Genomic DNA, 18,051 nt, shown 5'->3' on the forward strand with positions numbered 1-18,051 from the left:
TTCTTCTGTGGAATGGCACTAACCATGTCTGTCCTGACCCAGGTCATGAAGCTCTCGTGCTGCAAATGCACCTGTTGCAGTCTGACATAGAAGCATGCAAGAGCCAAGCAGCAGAGAGGGAAGAAACAGCAGGAAAGCAGATCAGTGCTTTGAGGTTGAAGATGCAGGAGCAGCAAGAGCAGCTGCTGGCCAGCGAGAGAAATGTGAGTGAAGTTGCAGGGCAGCTTCCTCTAGTCTTGTCAGGAAAACCAAAATGTGCAGAGACTTCAGCTCACCCTGCCGTGCCTGAAAGCAAACAAAACCTCTCCATGGGATGTGACAGGCTTTGAATTGGTCACCTCATCAACCCACCTGCTGCCTTGAAACATCGCCAGAGCTGTCTGTATCTGTCACTGTGCACTTGGCCTAGAGGAACCCAATCCCCTTCAGTTTTTTTTAAGTGTCCTATGAAAAGCAGCACCTCCATTAGACAGCTAGAGTGTCCCTTTGGGTGTCTGTCTCGGGTAGTTTCACAAATGAGAGATTGTCCTGCCCAAACTTATCATTTAAAAACACGGTGGAGCTTTATCTTTGGGCAGTGGCACCTGGCTGCCAAAGTTGTGGTCTCTGAGATTTGCTTTGTTCTTTACCTTTGAAGGTTTTGGCATTAGAAGCAGCAAGAGCCTTTAATAAGCACTTGTATCCTCCAGAAGACAGTGAGGTGGAACAAAACGGAGAGGTGGCAGCTGCAGACATCCTTCAACTTCAGAAAGACAATAGAGACTTGGAGCAGCAAATTTCTGAGAAAAACAAGGTAACTGAAATACAGTGGAAATGGCTTTTCCCCATTTGGCTCATGTGGCTTGTATTCCTGATTTGTCAGGCCTGCAAAAAAGCATGAAACTACAGGTAATGTGTGACCCTAGGTACTAATGTCCTGCCCTCCCCCTGCAAAACCTGCTGCTGCCAAAGGATTTCCTGTCCCCTCCTACCTCTGGAACAGCTTCCCACACCATGGTTCACTGCTCTGCCTTCTTTCTTTAGACCCGCTTCTTCTAAGAAGCCTCATTATTAAGTGATGACAATATGCTCGGTGTTGTACAAGATATGATGTCAAGCCAGAGCCTTCCATGGAAAGATTTGTCTAGAATACAGTGCTGGAAAGACAAGATCTATGGGGGAAGAAGTTACCTTATATTAGAATAAGGGGTTAAAAAATGTTCATTTAGTGTGTGCCTTAAGGAAGAAATGGCTCTTCAAAGTGGGGATTGACCCACTGGCTTTAAGGGGATCGTTCCAGGCCTAGGACATGTCTCCATATCTCCTTGTGCATGCACAGTTATCCATTGTAGCTGAGCTCTTTGCAGTCTTATGGAGTCATATAAATAACAGAAAATCCTGCTTCAGTGTCAGAAAAGATTCAGAATCTGATGCAGTATCTTTCCCCTTGTTGCAGCCATGTTCCCTTTGTTTTCTGTTAACCTCACATTTTATCGCTATAATGTTGTCCCATTAATCTGCACCAGGAATTAAAGTATAGTCTCCTCATCCCATTCCTGCTGTACTGTGTGGCTGAAAGAGCAGAGTATTCAGGCTTGTCAGATTACCCTTCTCCAGAGCCATTAACTTTGTTCAACGTCTGCCCCGTTAGCTAAACTTTAATTGTGGGGTTTTTTCCATTTGAAACTTGTAGGTCTGAGCATGTTCAAATATGAAGCTTCCATGCTGTTAAGTTAATATCAGTTTCTGTCTTGTGTGTGTAGATGATAAAACAGTTACAGCAGCGAATGGCAGAGCTCAAAAAGACCCTGCAGAAAGAGCTGGTAAGTCTTTAGCCTTTCCAGCCCCCTGACATTGACAAGGTACTCATGCTGCCAGTTCTTAAAAACTTGCTGCCATCTGGATTGTAAACCCTTTGGGGTAGGGACTGTCTTCATATGTGTACAGAGTGCCCAGCAAAACACATCCCCAGTCTGGGGATATAAATATTCATTAATCCCACAGCTTCTCTAAGTGGTGTTAATCAGGATGTGAATACTGTCAGTCAAGAACTTCAGCACAAGTACATAATTATGCCAGCCCTGATCTCTTCTTTTGCCCCTAGGGGAAATCCAAGATAGCAGCCAGAGCTGGTGTGGCCAGGTCACTGCAGCTCCTCTGATGTAAGGGCTGAGGGTTGGTTCACTGCACTTTGCGGTAATCTAGGGTTACTTTGTTCATCTCTGGAAACCTGCACTAGAAAGCAAGCGATGATGTATTTCTTCATAGACTCTTCCTTGCTCTCACTTCACAGTGAATAAAAGGAGGCAGAACAGGGTTTGGGCACATCTTGTTTTTTTCTTTTGCTTGATAGTTACTGTGGGTTATAAAAGGCCTGGCTCCAGGGTGACTCAGGATTCCCTGAGGCTTCTCCTTGGGGAGGGAAGCATTGAGATTTAATTGCTATTTAGCTGCCTTTGCAGGTCAATCTCCCAGCCTTAGTGGTGTCCATCTTTGGGAAAGACTCCCCCCATCAATCCTAGATAGAGGGGTTGGAATGGTGAGCCCTGTCTCGATCAGCATTAGACCACTTGGTGGTCATCTAAGAAGTCATTTTTATTAAATTTTGTAACGTACCCACCTTGAAAGTTTTTAAACATCCTTTTGTTAGGCTTGGATGGCTCTGGAGTTGATGATGGGATACAGAGCCTTCCCCTCTACAATACCAATGCGAATCCTGCTCAGGTTAGAGGCAACACTCGTTGGCTTAGGTCCAGTTCCAGAAGTGGTTTGTGTGATGTAGACACCATTAGTAGCATCTGTGCTGGCAGTCTGGGTAGAGGGACCAAGGATCTAATGGATGTGGAGACAATCACCATCTTCTCCCTACAAGTGGCTCTTTCAGGGTAAGGTGGGGAGAAGCTTTTGCTTGCGTGTTCCTGCATGGTTATACCTGTCCTGTGGATAGAGGACTTCAGTCTCCAGTGCTATCAGGATAGCACCTTCCTCCAGGACTAAATTCATACCACTTTGAAGTATAAAATGCAGTTTTTCCTTTTCAGAAAATAAGGCCTGACAACGAGATCCCTGAAGTACGTGAGAAACCAAATTCTGAAGTGCCTAATGCTGCAATGACTGTCACAAACAACTCTGATTTAAACGATTCACGGGAGATCAACTTTGAATACCTTAAACATGTTGTACTAAAGTTCATGTCCTGCCGGGAAGCTGAGGTAAAGACTTGTTCTCACATCTAAGTTTGACTCACTCATGCTTACTAATAAACAAAAACTCCAACTGTAATTAAGATCTAGAAAGAGATCTGCAACTGCAGTGTTGTTTAACTGCTTTAGTGTTTGAAGCACTAGCTGCATCCTGGTGTCCTGGTAAGATTCATCCATTTAAAATATTAGTAGAGGGTTTGAACAGACACTCAACACTAAAGATACATTAGGATATTGTATGTCTCCATCCTGCCTATACACCAGCCTGGTTAATCCTAGGAACTACTCAGGGTTACCATGGGAACCAAGTGTATTCTTCATTCAAATAAACCAGGTAAATTAAGTGCTTCCCCCAGACTATGCAAACCACAACAGAGACTGGAGAATCAAGAAAAGCCACCTGCCAGACACACAGGAAGTGAGTTTACACAATCCACACCTGTGAATGGGATAGGATACAGAGGCTTCATACCAAACCTGCACAGATCCTCAGTGCTACCCCATAATCCCAGAGTGGACCTAAAGCGCTGGGATGTCTTGCAAAATGTCAACAACTCTGTTTTTATTTCAGGCATTCCACCTAATTAAAGCTGTGTCCGTGTTACTTAACTTTTCACAAGAGGAAGAAAATATGCTCAAAGAAACGTTGGAATACAAGGTAAGATTTGTTTTTATTTGTGTCCTCTCCTAGATGTCCCAGCACAAAACAGTGAGGATGTTCAGCAACATATTTCCCAAATTTTAGGTTCTGTATCTGACAATCGCTGTTTTCATGCAATTAGCAGACCAGTGTGTTTACAAACATTTAAGCATGTTTAGAGCAGATAAATTACATGTTGATTAAACAAGAACATACCTTTTGAGTAGTTTGCCATTTCATCCTCTTGCTGACAATTGTCATTTTTATTTTCTATCAGCCGAGCCCCAGTCAGTTTGCTGTTTTGTGCCTGAATCTCATTTAATAATGACCCACTACCACCCCACAGATGATTTGTGCTGTTTAATCTCTGTTTATTTTAGTCTCTGCTCTTTTTCTCATGTGGTAGTGATCACTGGCTGCTGTACCCAAGGGCATAGCGAGCTGCACTTTGCATTACATGGTTATTCGTGATTCATACTCCTCATGATTTAAAAGAAGAGTCTAGGTTAATGTGTGTTGTGCTTTCCCATGCCAGATGTCGTGGTTTGGGTCAAAGCCATCTCCCAAAGGCAGTATCCGGCCATCCATCTCGAATCCCAGGACAGCATGGTCTTAAGGGAACTGGAAAATGGGCAATAAGCATCTAGCCTCTTTTTTCTGTGAAAAGGACTCTTCACACACTAGTTCAGGTGTGTCTTAATCACTGTCATTGCAGTATTTTGTACAAGAATTTTGACTAATTGTTTACAAAGATATACTGTACAAGCAGCATCCTTCACTGCAAATTGAAATTTTCTCTCTGGGGTGGATTCAGGGACTCTTGTCTCAGTGTCCTGTTAGCTGTGTAACAGCTATCTCCTTATGCTCATAAATCCCGTGTCTTGGCATCAAAGGGTTATATTAATTTCACTAAACATTGGTGGCGGTTCAGGATTTTGACATTTTACATTTGTCATGAAATACTAAAGGTGCATAACTCTAGGTACATACTGTAAAGCTTCCCTTTCTCATTGGGCACAGGTGGCAATGAAGGGGTGTTTGCTGGTGGTCCTGTGTTCAATTCCTGACTGTTCTAAAAGCTTTTTGGAGAACACGAACAAGGGGTATAACCAAAAACAAAGTCTTGCCTTGTTATACTGACCTAACTTGTTAGCATTTGTTCATATCACTGTGTAAATTTTACAGTGCATATATCCTGGCCTGCGGTCATGAAAACTGCACAATGACATTTATTTAATTTTCAGAGAGAGAGCACAACTTTATAGTTGTCTGATTTTTACTTTTCTTAAAGAAAAAATTAATATTTAAAATGGTCTTAATTATAGTACCTAATACTCAGTCACCTTTTAAACTAATGTACTAGTCTGTATCATAGGTTGTTAGTGTTGGGAAGAGAAGTAGTAAACCATTTTAAATACTTTTTAAAGCTGAATTTCAGTTTATTGTAAACATAATTAAAAGAAGAGTTCCAGAGTTCTTATTGAAAGGAAAAAAATCTTAGTGATACAAAGGGCAAAGAACGTCAGTATAATACCTTTGATTTTTTTTTTTCTTTACAAGTTTGCTAGCAGCAGACTTTTATAACTAACATCTGCTTCCCCCTAAAGCAGTATTGACTGGATCTGTTTCAGACTTTACATTTACCTGCAACTAAATTTGCTTTGATTTTAAGGTAGTGGGCTTATTAGCTCTTTCCTGACATACTATTCTTTAGTTGGAGCATGTTAGTCTTTTTAATGTAAAGGCAGAATTCAGCTTGTACGCAGCAGATTGTGGCTTGAATACTATGAACTTCCCTGGAGAGGAAGGACAGACTAAGCCCTGATCTGCCCTACAGAGCTGGAGTAGAATTTTTCCCTTAGTCACTAACCACAAACTACCTTAAAAATGGGAAGCAGCAATTTGTCTGGCTTTGTTTAAAAAAAAAACTGAAGTGTTTATAAAAACTACATAGAAAATATAGAACTTAAACAGGCAGCAAGTTGCACAAAGGCTCTTGCTGAATAACAGTATTTTTATCAAATACATCTTGTTAATGAAAATTCAACATATACATAAGAGAATTTTAGACCAAATGCTTATGAATGTCTTACCATAAAGAGTCACTGTAGTATTTTAACCTTACTGAGGGTGCAGGAGTAGGCCTGTGCTAGTAGGAGTAATGTTAAAAGGAGTTTTATAAATCTTGTGGAATGAATCACGTTACCCTTCTATTGGGGAAGAATAGCAACAAGATTTTCAGTAAACAGGCTCTGTCCTTATACCTAAGTAAACACCTTTAATGGCTTTAGCTTCATCTACAACATTACTCTCAATGGAGGGGCTCAAGGGCTGCCTTTACATTTGTATGTTATTGTAAGTTAACTGGGGTAATGTGCTTTCACATTAGAAAATTTAATGAATCTTAAGGGGCAGAGACTTTCATCCATTATTCTTCCCTCTCCAAATGGAGTAATGAGGGCTATGCCTGTGTGTGCTTAGAGCTAAAGCGTTCATTTTACTGTGATTATAAAAATTACTTTAGGATGAATGGCACCTTTCCATAAGATATCAAAGGAATTCAGACATTCTCAATTGCAATAGAGACCCTTGCTAATGTCTCTTGATGACAGTGGATCTAGGGCAGCTAAGTTCCAGTATGGTGATGCCTATCCTACTGTTCTTGTCCACCAGTGACTACCAGCATGCTGCCCAAGGACTTGTTTAGAAGCTGGTTTGAGTTGTTCCTTAATCTGCTATGGGTTGCTGTTTAACATGAAGGAAAGCAGTCTCAACTGGTTAGGGGATCAGGGTAAAGGGAACAAGGTGAGCTGTATGCTAGAGAAATTTACAGTATCTGTTGAATAGCATAACTTCAGTTTAATCCTAAAGGTCCTTAATTTACCATGAGTTAGTTTTCCTGTGTTGAATTTTCTTTAACTATCACAGCAAGAATAATCTATGGTGTATATATTAACAATTAATGTTCATTTCCTTCTATAGAAGCTCCTGGGGTGTATATATAATCCTTTCTATGAATAGCTGCCTGGGGATTTTAATCTATTCCTTTTGTGTTGTAAATATAGATTGTATTATAGAACTCTGAAACAATTGAACGAATTTGTGGTGCAATATTTTTGATTAAAACTCTGGACTTCCTTCTAGTCATCTTATTGGGCAAGCTCCATGGTATTCTAGTGTCAGTGCACCAGGTAGTTAACATGTAAAGGAGCTAACTGACGGAGGGGAGGGAAGAACTGTTATACTTACCCTTGATAAGAAAGTAGGGTTCATGAGTTAAGTGTGTGCTTTTTCTTTTCCTACCTTCTGTGTCTTGTATCTCTGACAACCCTGTGCATCAAGTGAGGGGAGCATAACACCTACTGCAGGAGACCAAATTTCACTGAAGGTTGTGAGGTCCATTTATAAAGCCCAAGTTCAACTGCTGCCCTGTAGTTACAATTAAGTACCCTTTCATCCCTGCATGGCTTCTTTAGCCTGAAAAGTACCTGATTAAAAAGCCATCTTCCCGGAGCTACAGGTGGTTCTTGAAGCAGTGCTGTAATACCTCTTCACTACATAGAACCCATGAGCTGAGCCTTCAAGCTCTCATTTCTTAAGTTCAGTTACCCTGGGGGGGGGGGGAAGAGGGAGGTCTTTACCTAGAAGACAGCATGTTGTGCACTGATAACTTACCCTAAAGCCTTTGTTCCAGGTGCTTTCATGTGACAAGTTCCTCCAACCTTAACCCCCTGCATCTTAAGTCCTAGTCCTCAGAGAAAGCAGGATCTACATATGTTTGTAGTTAAAGAACCCAGCCACTTTATAGGCTAAGTTTAATTTTTAATCACACAGCAGAACCCATTACTAGAGTAACAGATACTGTCCATGCAGTACTAGTTCTGGTCTTGTCTGCCATAGGGTTTTCTAAAGATAACTACAGTACAGGACTGAGTTTCAAGTTTGTTTTTTTACCTAAAGCTAAACTACACTCCCCTGCTTTTGACTGGTGCTATATGATCCATAGCATTAACACAACATGCCAGGATCTTCTCTCACACAGATGACTACACAGCTTTGTACATTAAAGATGTGCTGATAGTTTATTAGCAGGACACTATTCAGAAAAGGTCCACTTCAAAGGGAGTGAATGTACTTCTGTTTAAAGATTAACATCAGAGAGCTCCTATTCAGAAGATGAGCAAGCACTCACTGTACTTAAATGCATAAAAGGCAAGGACACATTTTCCATAACAGCATTACTTATACATGAAGCTTTGAAGTAGTTCCTTGCTCAGCTGGCATAAAGAGAAAAAGTGAGCCCTCCATTAGATACCCTTAATAACACCATATATTATATTTGGCACTTAACTTAATCCTGTTTTTATACATACAAATTAAATCAGGGCTAGAAAGAAAACATTCAAGTAAACACAGAGTGAGGCAAAGGTGTAGTTAGAGGTGCTCATTCCATCCATTTAAGAAAAGGTGCCCTACTTTAAAGCATGTCCTTTAGAGACAGTCAAGGTGGTGTAGATGTAAACAAGAGCACAATACTATGTGGAGGTGGGATCCTACACAAACTGCCCTTGATTCAAAGGCAAATTAATCTAAATTGTAAAATTAAGTTATTTGACTCTTACAATCCAAGAGCTTTATTGATGCAGCAGGCACTTTACAATGAAACCAAACCAGTAGTCCAGCTAGTCCTGTGATTGTATGTACAAAGTCCCCTTTCAAATAAACATTTCCCCCCCACCCAGAAACCAGTCAATTGTGTCTACTGAAGCCACAGCACCTCTTCTTTTAAATAAGCAATACACACAGGATTTAATTACCTCTCCCCTTACAGTAATGAGAGCAGAATTTCTGCCTTCTGCTTTACCTTTAAACAAGGGATCAGAATGTCTCAGCTCCTATATTTGATAGTCAGAAAACACAGTAATATTTACTCTTTCCCCCAACCTTTAAAATTAGAAGCATTCCAGAGGTTTCCAAAGTTTCAGTAGATTGCAATGTCTAGAAAGATGGACCAGTATCACTTCAGCTAATTCTTTCTTCTGAGTCCAAAACTGTTCATCTTGGTTCAAGGTAAGTCTTTTAAACAGTCTTTCTTGCTGTAAGAACTCTTACTATGGAACCTAGTCCACCTACTGCTAGTGCCTGTGAGGGTGGGAAAAGGAGATAGATATTACACATCAAATCACACCATTACACACACAAGGCATCTCAAACATAACAGCAGATATTAGCTAACCTCATTTCTGTACTTAATTGTAACACCAATCAGTATATAGTTCACTTTTCCATTTGTTGCTAGAACTCCTGAAATTCAGACATTATTCACTATTTAAGCATTTACTTCTTACTTTACATTTTCTTGCTCTTAAACCTTTGAAGTAGTTGTTTAAAAAAGGTTCCTTAATGAAAAATAGATTTCCTTAATAGGTGCTGGAATTAACATTACTGTTTAAGTTAATTCTTCTGAAAATGATAGGGTAACAAATCTGCAAATGAACATGAAGCAGAAAGCAGTTTTCGTTTTGTGGAATCTCACTTTCAGAGACACTAGAAAGGAAATATGCCCACAGGATCTAGTATTAGTGTTACCAAGGAAACATAACAGTTTGGCATTATGCTACTGGTTCAAGGGTTGAACATTCTAATGGGTCAGCAGCAACTGCAGCCATTTTTGGAAAAGATACTCTAAAGCCAAACATTGGGAACATATTACTGGACAGTTTATCCCAACTTCTTAAGAACAACATTAATAGAAACAGGAAATTATTTAACCCTAATAGAACTGTTTAAGTTACATTAAGCTTTCACCTAAAGTCTGTGCAGGTACCTCCTGCAGTTGTGACCTTACAGAACAATTTAACTTCTGGTGGTAACAAGCCTTATGTTTATACTCTTTAGGCCCTGGTACAACTTATTCCCCAAATCACCAAGGAGAGATGAGCTAGTGGTTAGGGTGCTAAACTGGGATTTTTGACCTGGATTCAATTCCCAAATCTGCCCCGACTTCCTTCAGGACCTTGGGCAAATCTTTAGTCTCTATGCCTCAGTTCCCCCATCTGTACTATGGGGATAATAATCTCACTCTTCACAAGAGTGTTGTGATAGGTAGAATGAAGACTGCGAGGTACTCAAGTATCTGAGGCGGCCTGGTTCTGTAAGACAAGCTATTGTATTATCAGAGAGCCCAAGGACACTTAAGGGAGACATTACTGTCAGACAGTAACCTAGTGACATCCTGTAAACCATTCAAATTTAAGGGGATGGTGCAGAAAGACTCTAGGACAGAGAAAGCTATCACCAATTCCACTGGAGATATTAATAAAACTTTGTATGACATTACCACAACTACAGAATCTGTCACCTGCCATAGTTCTGACTGGAAACAAGGTTCTTTTGTTTTTAGTCTAAGTTCCATATCCTGTGTACAAACAAACCAAAATGTACCTACATTAGGGTCTAAAAGGTAGATATACTAGTGATTGGGAGAAACAGCTAAATATGTATGTAATTAAGACTAGCAGATAAACTTACAAGCAGACTAAATTGACAGATGCAATAAAAATGCAGCCTATGAAGTATTACAACCTAAGAACCTGGAGCAGGGAGTACTAGTGTCAAACATCTGCTGCTCTTAGAAAGTGCAATGTTATAATTTAGGCATCTATCTAAGAGAGGTGTGGGAGAGCCTGTGTGTAATGCACAAGCTGGGTGTGTAAGAATTCCTAAGTTTTTACCCACTTGCACCCAAGTCACAACTGAGAATGGTTTCTATATCTATTGCTAAAGCTGGGCTGACACGAATGTAAAAGGTACTGAAAGGGAGTGCTAGATCTCAAAGGACTAGACAGATGACGACTCCTCTCACCATGAATGAGTAACTCTTCATACCAGTAGTACCATAAAGTAGAATGCAAGCAAAGCTTCAGTTTGGAAACAGGGCCAACTCTACTTCAGAACTGCCTCGTTCCTTTCAAAGTCTGGTGATATGTGTAGGCTGTTTTACATTTGGCTGCATACTCTGCGTGGTAACAGTTCCCCAGCCAAGGCAGTATGCCGGGTAATTTCATACACCATGGGCCACCAATCCATAATAGCCAGAAACCATCATTTTCATTGGAAACAAAAAGCAAGCAGAAATATGTTCTTTGACATGTTCTCATGACAGCATCTCCTCCCACCCCCACATTTGAAATGACATTCTGCAAAGCAAGTGGCAGCTGCAGAAGTCTTCAGTGCAGTTACGAAGTATCACTGCTGTGTTGGCATCAGCAAATGTGTGTGTCCATGCCCAAAGGGCAAAGCCTTCAAGGTCTGAACACATCCCTTGTGCGGTTGTAGATGTACCCTGAATTTAAAGAGATTCCTTCCTTTAAATAGACTTTTCAAGACAGTTGTTCCACACTCAGACCTACACTCTACCCTTGGGAGAGGGGCTGAACAATCATTCCATACAGACCTATGCCTGCTCAAACATGCACCCTACCCAGGGGTGGCAGGAAGGAAAGTGTCAAAACAGTCTGTTGGCAGCAAGGCCCTCACCACACCCTTGTAGGATCACAGAACAGCCATTCCATAGGGGATCTTTGCCTCAGGATAGTACACGTCAGAGCAGTCATTCCACACTTGAACTCTAAGGTGGAGTGTGGATCCAAGTAGGAGCTTTTCAGTTGCAAGACTTCACAAGAGTTTCTCTTGCAAGGTAGAATTGTGCAACGATCACTGCTCAGTCCTGTACATCCAGATGCCAATTTATGGGAGTATGACAGGTGAAAGCTCTGGCAGGTGTGTATTTCTCTAGCACATATCCAGAGGCCTATGCCCCTCGCACTACATAGACACCAGATTAGAAAAATCACTTTCCCAGTCTAATACTTTGACTAATCAAGTCTCTGTTTACAAGTTCCTAGTTGGTAGATTCTACCACAAAGAAAAATACACCACTCTACCCAACTACATCATAATACTTCCACCTTATTCCTCCTTCCATGGACTCCCAACCTTCCTAAATGGATGCAAGAAAAGCTGGACTTTGAAGCCTACTAAGAGTGAGTGAATCCAAGCTCTGGCAGACCAGTAGGGAAATGAATTCCCAAACAGTGTAGCCCTGTCATCAGATTCCTCCTCCAGCACCTCCACTGACCACAATTATATTATATAATTCTGCATAGGTACTGTTACATAGAGCATTTAGAAACTCAGAAGATTTCCACCAATGATCCTACTGAACTGTGACTTCATCTTTAGGCAGCACTGAAAGAGAGACATACCTTTTCATGCCATTGAAGTAATATTGCACTGCTATTTTCTGTTGGCTTTTCAAATCCTTTATAAACGTACTTCATTAACAAGTCAATACCATTTCTGTCTAACGAGTTTACTGCCTGTTCTATCTCACTGCTTTTAAAGGATGTCAGGACCTTAAGCACCACTCCCTGGGCCCGTTCCTGCAACGACAAGAGAAGTAAAATGACATCAGAACCTATTGCCCCAAAGAGCAAAACCAGCAAAATCTTAACTGTATCCAAAATGCACATTTACTCAGCTAATGACTTCTGCCTAACAGATAACATGCAATGGAACTGTCAGCTGGATATAAAAGGTTGTCAGTTTGTGAACCATCAGGCTTTAGTTTTACCATTTTAAATTTCAGTAGTTTAGGAGCATTTAAGAACCAACTTCTTTAAACATTAAGGATTGAAAAGGGTCAGTGTTTCCTTCTGAGAAAACATGATGGGATTTGGTGGGTCAGTGGACCAGACTTGTAAGTATCTTAGCAGCAAGTTTCTCCCACTTGCTATGCCCTAGCATAAACTTGCTATCCCACTCCATCCAGCCAGGTGTGTGCACCAAGGTGGAGAAGCCACATATATTGGATAGCTTCTAATATTCTTCTCCTAGAGTTTGCATAGTAAAGGTCCAGCCACTGAACAGAAGCAGTTACTAATCAAGGGTGTCTACGTACAAATATACAGCATATACATTTTACAAGTGGTTCACATAATAGGTTATTAATGATCAGCTATTTATATTTTCAGAGAAATGTTATTTTAAAGTGTACTAATACTCCATAGCCGGGTCTATAAGGATCAGTGTGTCGGCAGCTAAGGTACCTAAGGTGAACTAACAGTCACACAATTAGAAACCCAGAGGCTTCATTTACCTTTATTGCTTGGTTCTTCGTGTTCAAGGGAGAATTCCTTAAGGCTGTGTGGAAAGCTTGGAGCATATCACCTGTGCAGCACAGCAAGTCAAGGACCCAAATTGTTTAGATATTCTTAAAGATGATTAATAAGCATTCTGTAAAGGACAGTTCAGAGCATTGGATATTCCAACACACCTAACTCGAGATAGTGGAAACAGGAAGCAAGGATCAACTGTAGCAACATACCACACCTTCTGATAAGGCTGTCATATCCCTCATTTTTAATATAGCTAAGACTATTGTGAATAGCCTTTTGAGTATTCTAAAGATCACCACAATTTGCTTTGTAATACAAAATACTTGATTTCCAAAAGACGTTGTAGTAGCAAAGTAGAGTGTCAAAGTGTGCACATCAAAAGGAAACTCAGTTCACGGTCAACAGATCTTTACTCTTACCACTGTTTCTAAATACTATCCATACTGTACACAATAATGGCTGAGCATCACCATGAACTCAGAGATATCCCAGCTTGCCACAGAAATTACATTACTTAGAAAGAGCACAGTGGATACTGTGTAGACACTGAAATTCCAAAATAGCGTTATGGAGTTCAGGGTCCATGTAACCTGAACACACACGCACACAATCTAAAAAGGGTCTTATCCTGTCTTCAGTCAGAAAGCATTCCCAATTCTTTCAATAGGGTTTTGCTGAGAAAGGGCATGCAGGATTTCCACAGCTCCTAAAGCTAGAATTCACAAAGTAGGTGGGTAAGAGCTCCGCGTCCAGAAGGAAGCCATGTTAGATTAGCTGTAAAAATAAAAACACGTCCACTGGGGATATCCAGAAGAAAATGTCATAAATTGGCAAGATGGCAGCTGCATTTACCAGCTTAAACAAGATTTAGTCTTTTCAAAACCAAACTACAACTTCAACTCAAATGTCATTTTTACCTTGCATATGGTTCTGGAGGCAGGAAATCCACCAAAGCTACAGACAAATATCTAAATGCCTTTGAAAACAAATGCCCCAGGAAAATACTAAATATTAAATGGAATGAATTTATTACAAATGCCAAGATTAATCAGAGTTGAACTACTCCTTATCTACAAAGTTAACCATAGAAGAAGAAGAAAATATCGAACATGTGTTAAGAATGAAGCCTGAGCATCTGCTATGGGCAACTCAAGAAACATTAAGAGGAGTCAACCAAAAGAATCCCTCCATTGAACAGTATGTAGAGAGAAAATTATGGGATTTAACAACATAGAAGACATGCAAGAAGCAGCCCAGGTTAGACAGAGATAGTAGAGCCTTGGTTGTATCCTAAGCAATATTTGACAGCATGGGAAAGATTCAGATTACACAGATCTATTTATGAAAGGGAATGCATGCATACCTCATCTGGGAGGCATCCAATCCGGTCTCCTGCAAATCCTAAGCGTAGCTATAGATGCACAGGAAAAGATACTGAAATGCAGTAGAGAATCTCAGGAAACAGCATCAAAAAGTTTATCCTCCCACAGGAGGAGAGTATGGAAACCTGAGCTTTGCCAATGAAGAGATGTTATCTTTTCTACATAAGTCAAATTGTGGTAATGGAGCTAGGTAGTTTAGGGAATTCTATACTGTACAGTAAGAACAGTCGCAAGTATCAGGCAATTAAATATAAATTTAAAAACAAATAAAAGATGCCAAAGAAATCAGCACCAGATTTATGTTCCCAATGATTTTAATTAACTTTGTGATCCCAAGCCCTGAAACTACACCGCAAGAGTAAGATTGTTAAAGCCCGACAGCACAGCATGAAGGATTGCAAACAAGTGCTCATTTTGCTTCAAGGTCAATTTCCTCTTCACTTATAATTTTTAAAGCAATAGTTCACATCTGAGGTGACAGGAAATCCTTTGTCAGTTAAACTAAAGCCGACACTGTTATAAAAACAGAAACCTCCTCATTCACCACACAAAACTTAAAACTTTGCAAATCAGCAAAGCTTGTTCTCAGTTATTCAAACTGAGCTATGGAACCATCTGACCTTACAACCCAACATTCTCATTTGCTCAGTTCCAGGGATGCCAAGTAACAAGAATGGCATCCAGGGGGAAAAGTCACCTAAAAAGTAACTTGGTATACTGGCAACTATAACTGGAAAACTCAAATAATTTGCTATTCATTTCTATCATGCTTATAAATACAAGTAACAGCAGGATGTTAATGAACTAATCTACTTCCTTAATTAATAGCAGAGCCCCTCTCTGAAATACATGCCAGTCCTGTGTTACCCCCAACTTCATATTTGGGTTTAAGAAATAATGCTGCCATAAAATAGTTAATTCAGTCATTCCCAACACTTGTTCAGATAGAAAAGTGCATCTTGGAGGACTTCATGAACGATCTTATTTGGTGAGGAAGAGCAGCCCAAGTGACAGCTGCCACTCAGGAAGAATTCTGATCAATATAAAGAGATCAGCACATACTGCAACTAGTCACTAATCAAATTATACAATGTAGAATAGTTTATTGGCCTGCTGCCTAATTTAATTTTTACAGTGACAGAATCTTAACTACATAATATGGATACAAGATAGCGCAGAGGATTGGTAATGAGATACAGATCCTGGCATCTTTAGATGACAGACTAGAATCCAGCCCAGGTCTGATGGCTGTTCAGACCAATCTGAAATGATTTGGTGGGGCTTAGTCCAGCCCCCTAATGGAGAGAAGTCCCACATCACAGAAACCACCACAATTATCATCTTTTAACAGTTTGAGCAGAGAATCCAAGCAGTGAATGGGGAGAATGAACTTTGTCATCTCCACATGGGTAAAGCAGTCACTATTGATATATATTAGTGATGGGTGCAAGCCTGTGGGTGGAAGACATAAGCCTCCCAGGCTATCAAACACTTTACTCTAGGTTACACTGTGAAAAAAGATCTGCACAACTCCAACTGGTATTTTCTAAGATGCACAGACAAACTAAAACTACTATTTCTCCTTCCAGTCAGAGGCCATCCTGCTCTCTCTCCCCCCTACACTTGTTGTAGGCTTCATTTTAAAAACATATTGTGTCAAGGAGCCTCCTTGCTTTCATCTTCTGAACAGGAACCTTAATAAAAGGAATAATCTGGGTTAGGTCCCAGTGGGGCTGGTGGCAGAGTTATTTTAAGCACATTTACATCAGTTTGGCTCAATTAACTCACTTCAAAACACACTGTCCTACTTGAAAAATTATTTCAGAAATGGGATGAGGCAATGGAACATTCTCCTTCTATATAAGGCACTCTGTCCACTTCTGTCTGCAACCCCTAATTAGGTAACTTAATTTGCTTCCAATGTTTCTATCAACAATTCAATATAAACTATGAATTACAACCAACTGCTACAAAAATTGAGATCAGATCTCACATAATCCCCTTTCATAAACTGCTAAAAATGACAGAATTGTTGGTGTTGCAATATGCAAAGCTAGTACCCGCAACTATAAATCAGGTTATTTCAGATTTCAGGATCTGGTTAGAATTCCACAGGCAAAGAGATACCAATCATAATCAAAGTTAAAGCATAGTCTGGGGCTTGCTTTCATTTCCCATGTTTGCTGCTTTCTTTTATCAGCCAAGTGGAGTTTTCAATTTTGCAAACTGTATCATATAAAGATGAACAAACTAATTATTTCTTGTAAACAGAAAGTGCGATGGAAATTAGAACTCATGAAACTGGTCAGCAAAAAGGCAAAGATTAAAAAAAGGAGAGATGGGTTAAGATAACATTTTGGGGAGCCAAGCATTTTTAGCTTTAAACAGATGTTATAAGGGAACTATGTAAATGAGTCATACCTAGGAGCATTAAGGAATACCTCAGAACAGATCAAAAATTATACTTTTAACACTTCTCCAATTATAGGTATTTTCAGTCCTGCACAGCTACTTAATCTCACCAAATTTATATTCATGACTAAATTTACAAAAGCACTTTGGGAAATGCATGTTTCACACTAAATTTTGAAAGATGAGACCCCCCACCCCCTTTAAGGCAATAATGCCCACACTGCAACCATGGACTGTGTGGTGTTAAAAGACATATGCAATATAAACTGTTGCTAAAGGAGAGATTTTCAACAGTACAAATGGTAGTTAGGCATCCTATACTTATTGAAAGTCAACTGGGAGTTAGATGGCTTTCTGCCAAGTGTTCCTTTGAAAATCCCCCTCAGAGTAACAGTAAATCTTCATAGCATGATACACGTTCTAATACATGCTTTTCTGAGCAAAGTAACAGCTAATCATATTGACTTTTAAAGTATCATCAGCGGCATCTGAGTAGTGCCCAGTGAAAGGAATGCTTCAGTTCACACATCAGAGCTAGTGTTTCAGGCTTTCTGCAACCTCAGGCAGACATCACGGCTTGGGTTACACTTTAGGTGGGTTTACAGTTTTCTTTGCAACTACAAACAAAAAGGAGCATTGAATCTCTGCCCGGCAGCCCCTTCACCAGCTTGTTCTCTGCAGCCTCCCGGGGGCTCCCCTGGGACGCTGCTGTAACAGAGGCGGGGTCACACTCCAGACTAAGAGGCTGAGCGGCTTTCTAGCCCCAGCTAGCAGCAAGTCAGCGCAGACCACAACGCCTCGCGCGGATTAGACTCAGCGAGGCAGGCGACACGCCGCGAAACCCCATTTCCTGCACTAGCTCTGCAGAGACGGGTGGTGTCAAACCGCCGGCCTGGCGCGGCCCCCGCGCGGACCCCGCCCCGCCCCTCCCCCGCAGCGCGGAGCGCGCCGCCACAAGAGCAGCCCCCCGCAGACTGGGCCCGGCGCCCCACCCCCAGGAAGCGGGGCCCTGCCGCCGGCGGGGCCGCCCGGCGCGGCTCTCCCCGCCGGGCGCGGCGCCGGGCCCAGGGCTCCCCAGAAGGATATTGCCTCAGCAGCGCCTCCACCTCGGGGACCGGGTCCGGCTCGGCCGCCGCCGCCGCCTCGTCCGGCTCCTCCACGAACTTGTTCTCGTCGTACTCGTCGATGTCCAGGCGGCGGAAGCGCGAGGAGAGCGTGTTCCGGGCCATGCCGGCGGAGAGGCCGCCGCGCCGCGC

At 41.2% G+C, this 18,051-nt stretch overlaps 2 protein-coding genes across 6 annotated transcripts in view; one reads left to right on the forward strand and one right to left on the reverse strand.

Annotated features, from left to right (window-relative positions):
• GOLGA1 (golgin A1) overlaps positions 1-7,000 on the forward strand; it is a 28,666-nt gene extending 21,666 nt beyond the window's left edge. For all 5 annotated transcript variants that reach the window (XM_029912733.1, XM_029912736.1, XM_029912735.1 and 2 more), the window contains 6 exons: positions 43-203; positions 638-793; positions 1,743-1,802; positions 3,021-3,191; positions 3,754-3,840; positions 4,358-7,000. In XM_029912733.1, coding sequence (XP_029768593.1) covers positions 43-203; positions 638-793; positions 1,743-1,802; positions 3,021-3,191; positions 3,754-3,840; positions 4,358-4,438 — 716 coding nt within the window. In that variant the 3' untranslated portion in view covers positions 4,439-7,000. The remainder of the gene's footprint in view (positions 1-42; positions 204-637; positions 794-1,742; positions 1,803-3,020; positions 3,192-3,753; positions 3,841-4,357) is intronic.
• Positions 7,001-8,396: 1,396 nt separating this feature from the next.
• Positions 8,397-18,045, reverse strand: ARPC5L (actin related protein 2/3 complex subunit 5 like). Its single transcript, XM_026657328.2, has 4 exons — positions 17,882-18,045; positions 12,983-13,055; positions 12,090-12,266; positions 8,397-8,964 (listed from the first exon to the last, which is right to left on the reverse strand). Exons 1-4 carry the CDS (start codon positions 18,022-18,024, stop codon positions 8,902-8,904), a joined length of 456 nt encoding a protein of 151 aa, XP_026513113.1. The 5' UTR covers positions 18,025-18,045; the 3' UTR covers positions 8,397-8,901.
• Positions 18,046-18,051: the final 6 nt, after the last annotated feature.

The sequence above is a fragment of the Terrapene carolina genome, unplaced genomic scaffold (assembly GCF_002925995.2).
Source record: "Terrapene carolina triunguis isolate 2854851 unplaced genomic scaffold, T_m_triunguis-2.0 Scaffold238, whole genome shotgun sequence".
Taxonomy (NCBI): Eukaryota; Metazoa; Chordata; order Testudines; family Emydidae; genus Terrapene; species Terrapene triunguis.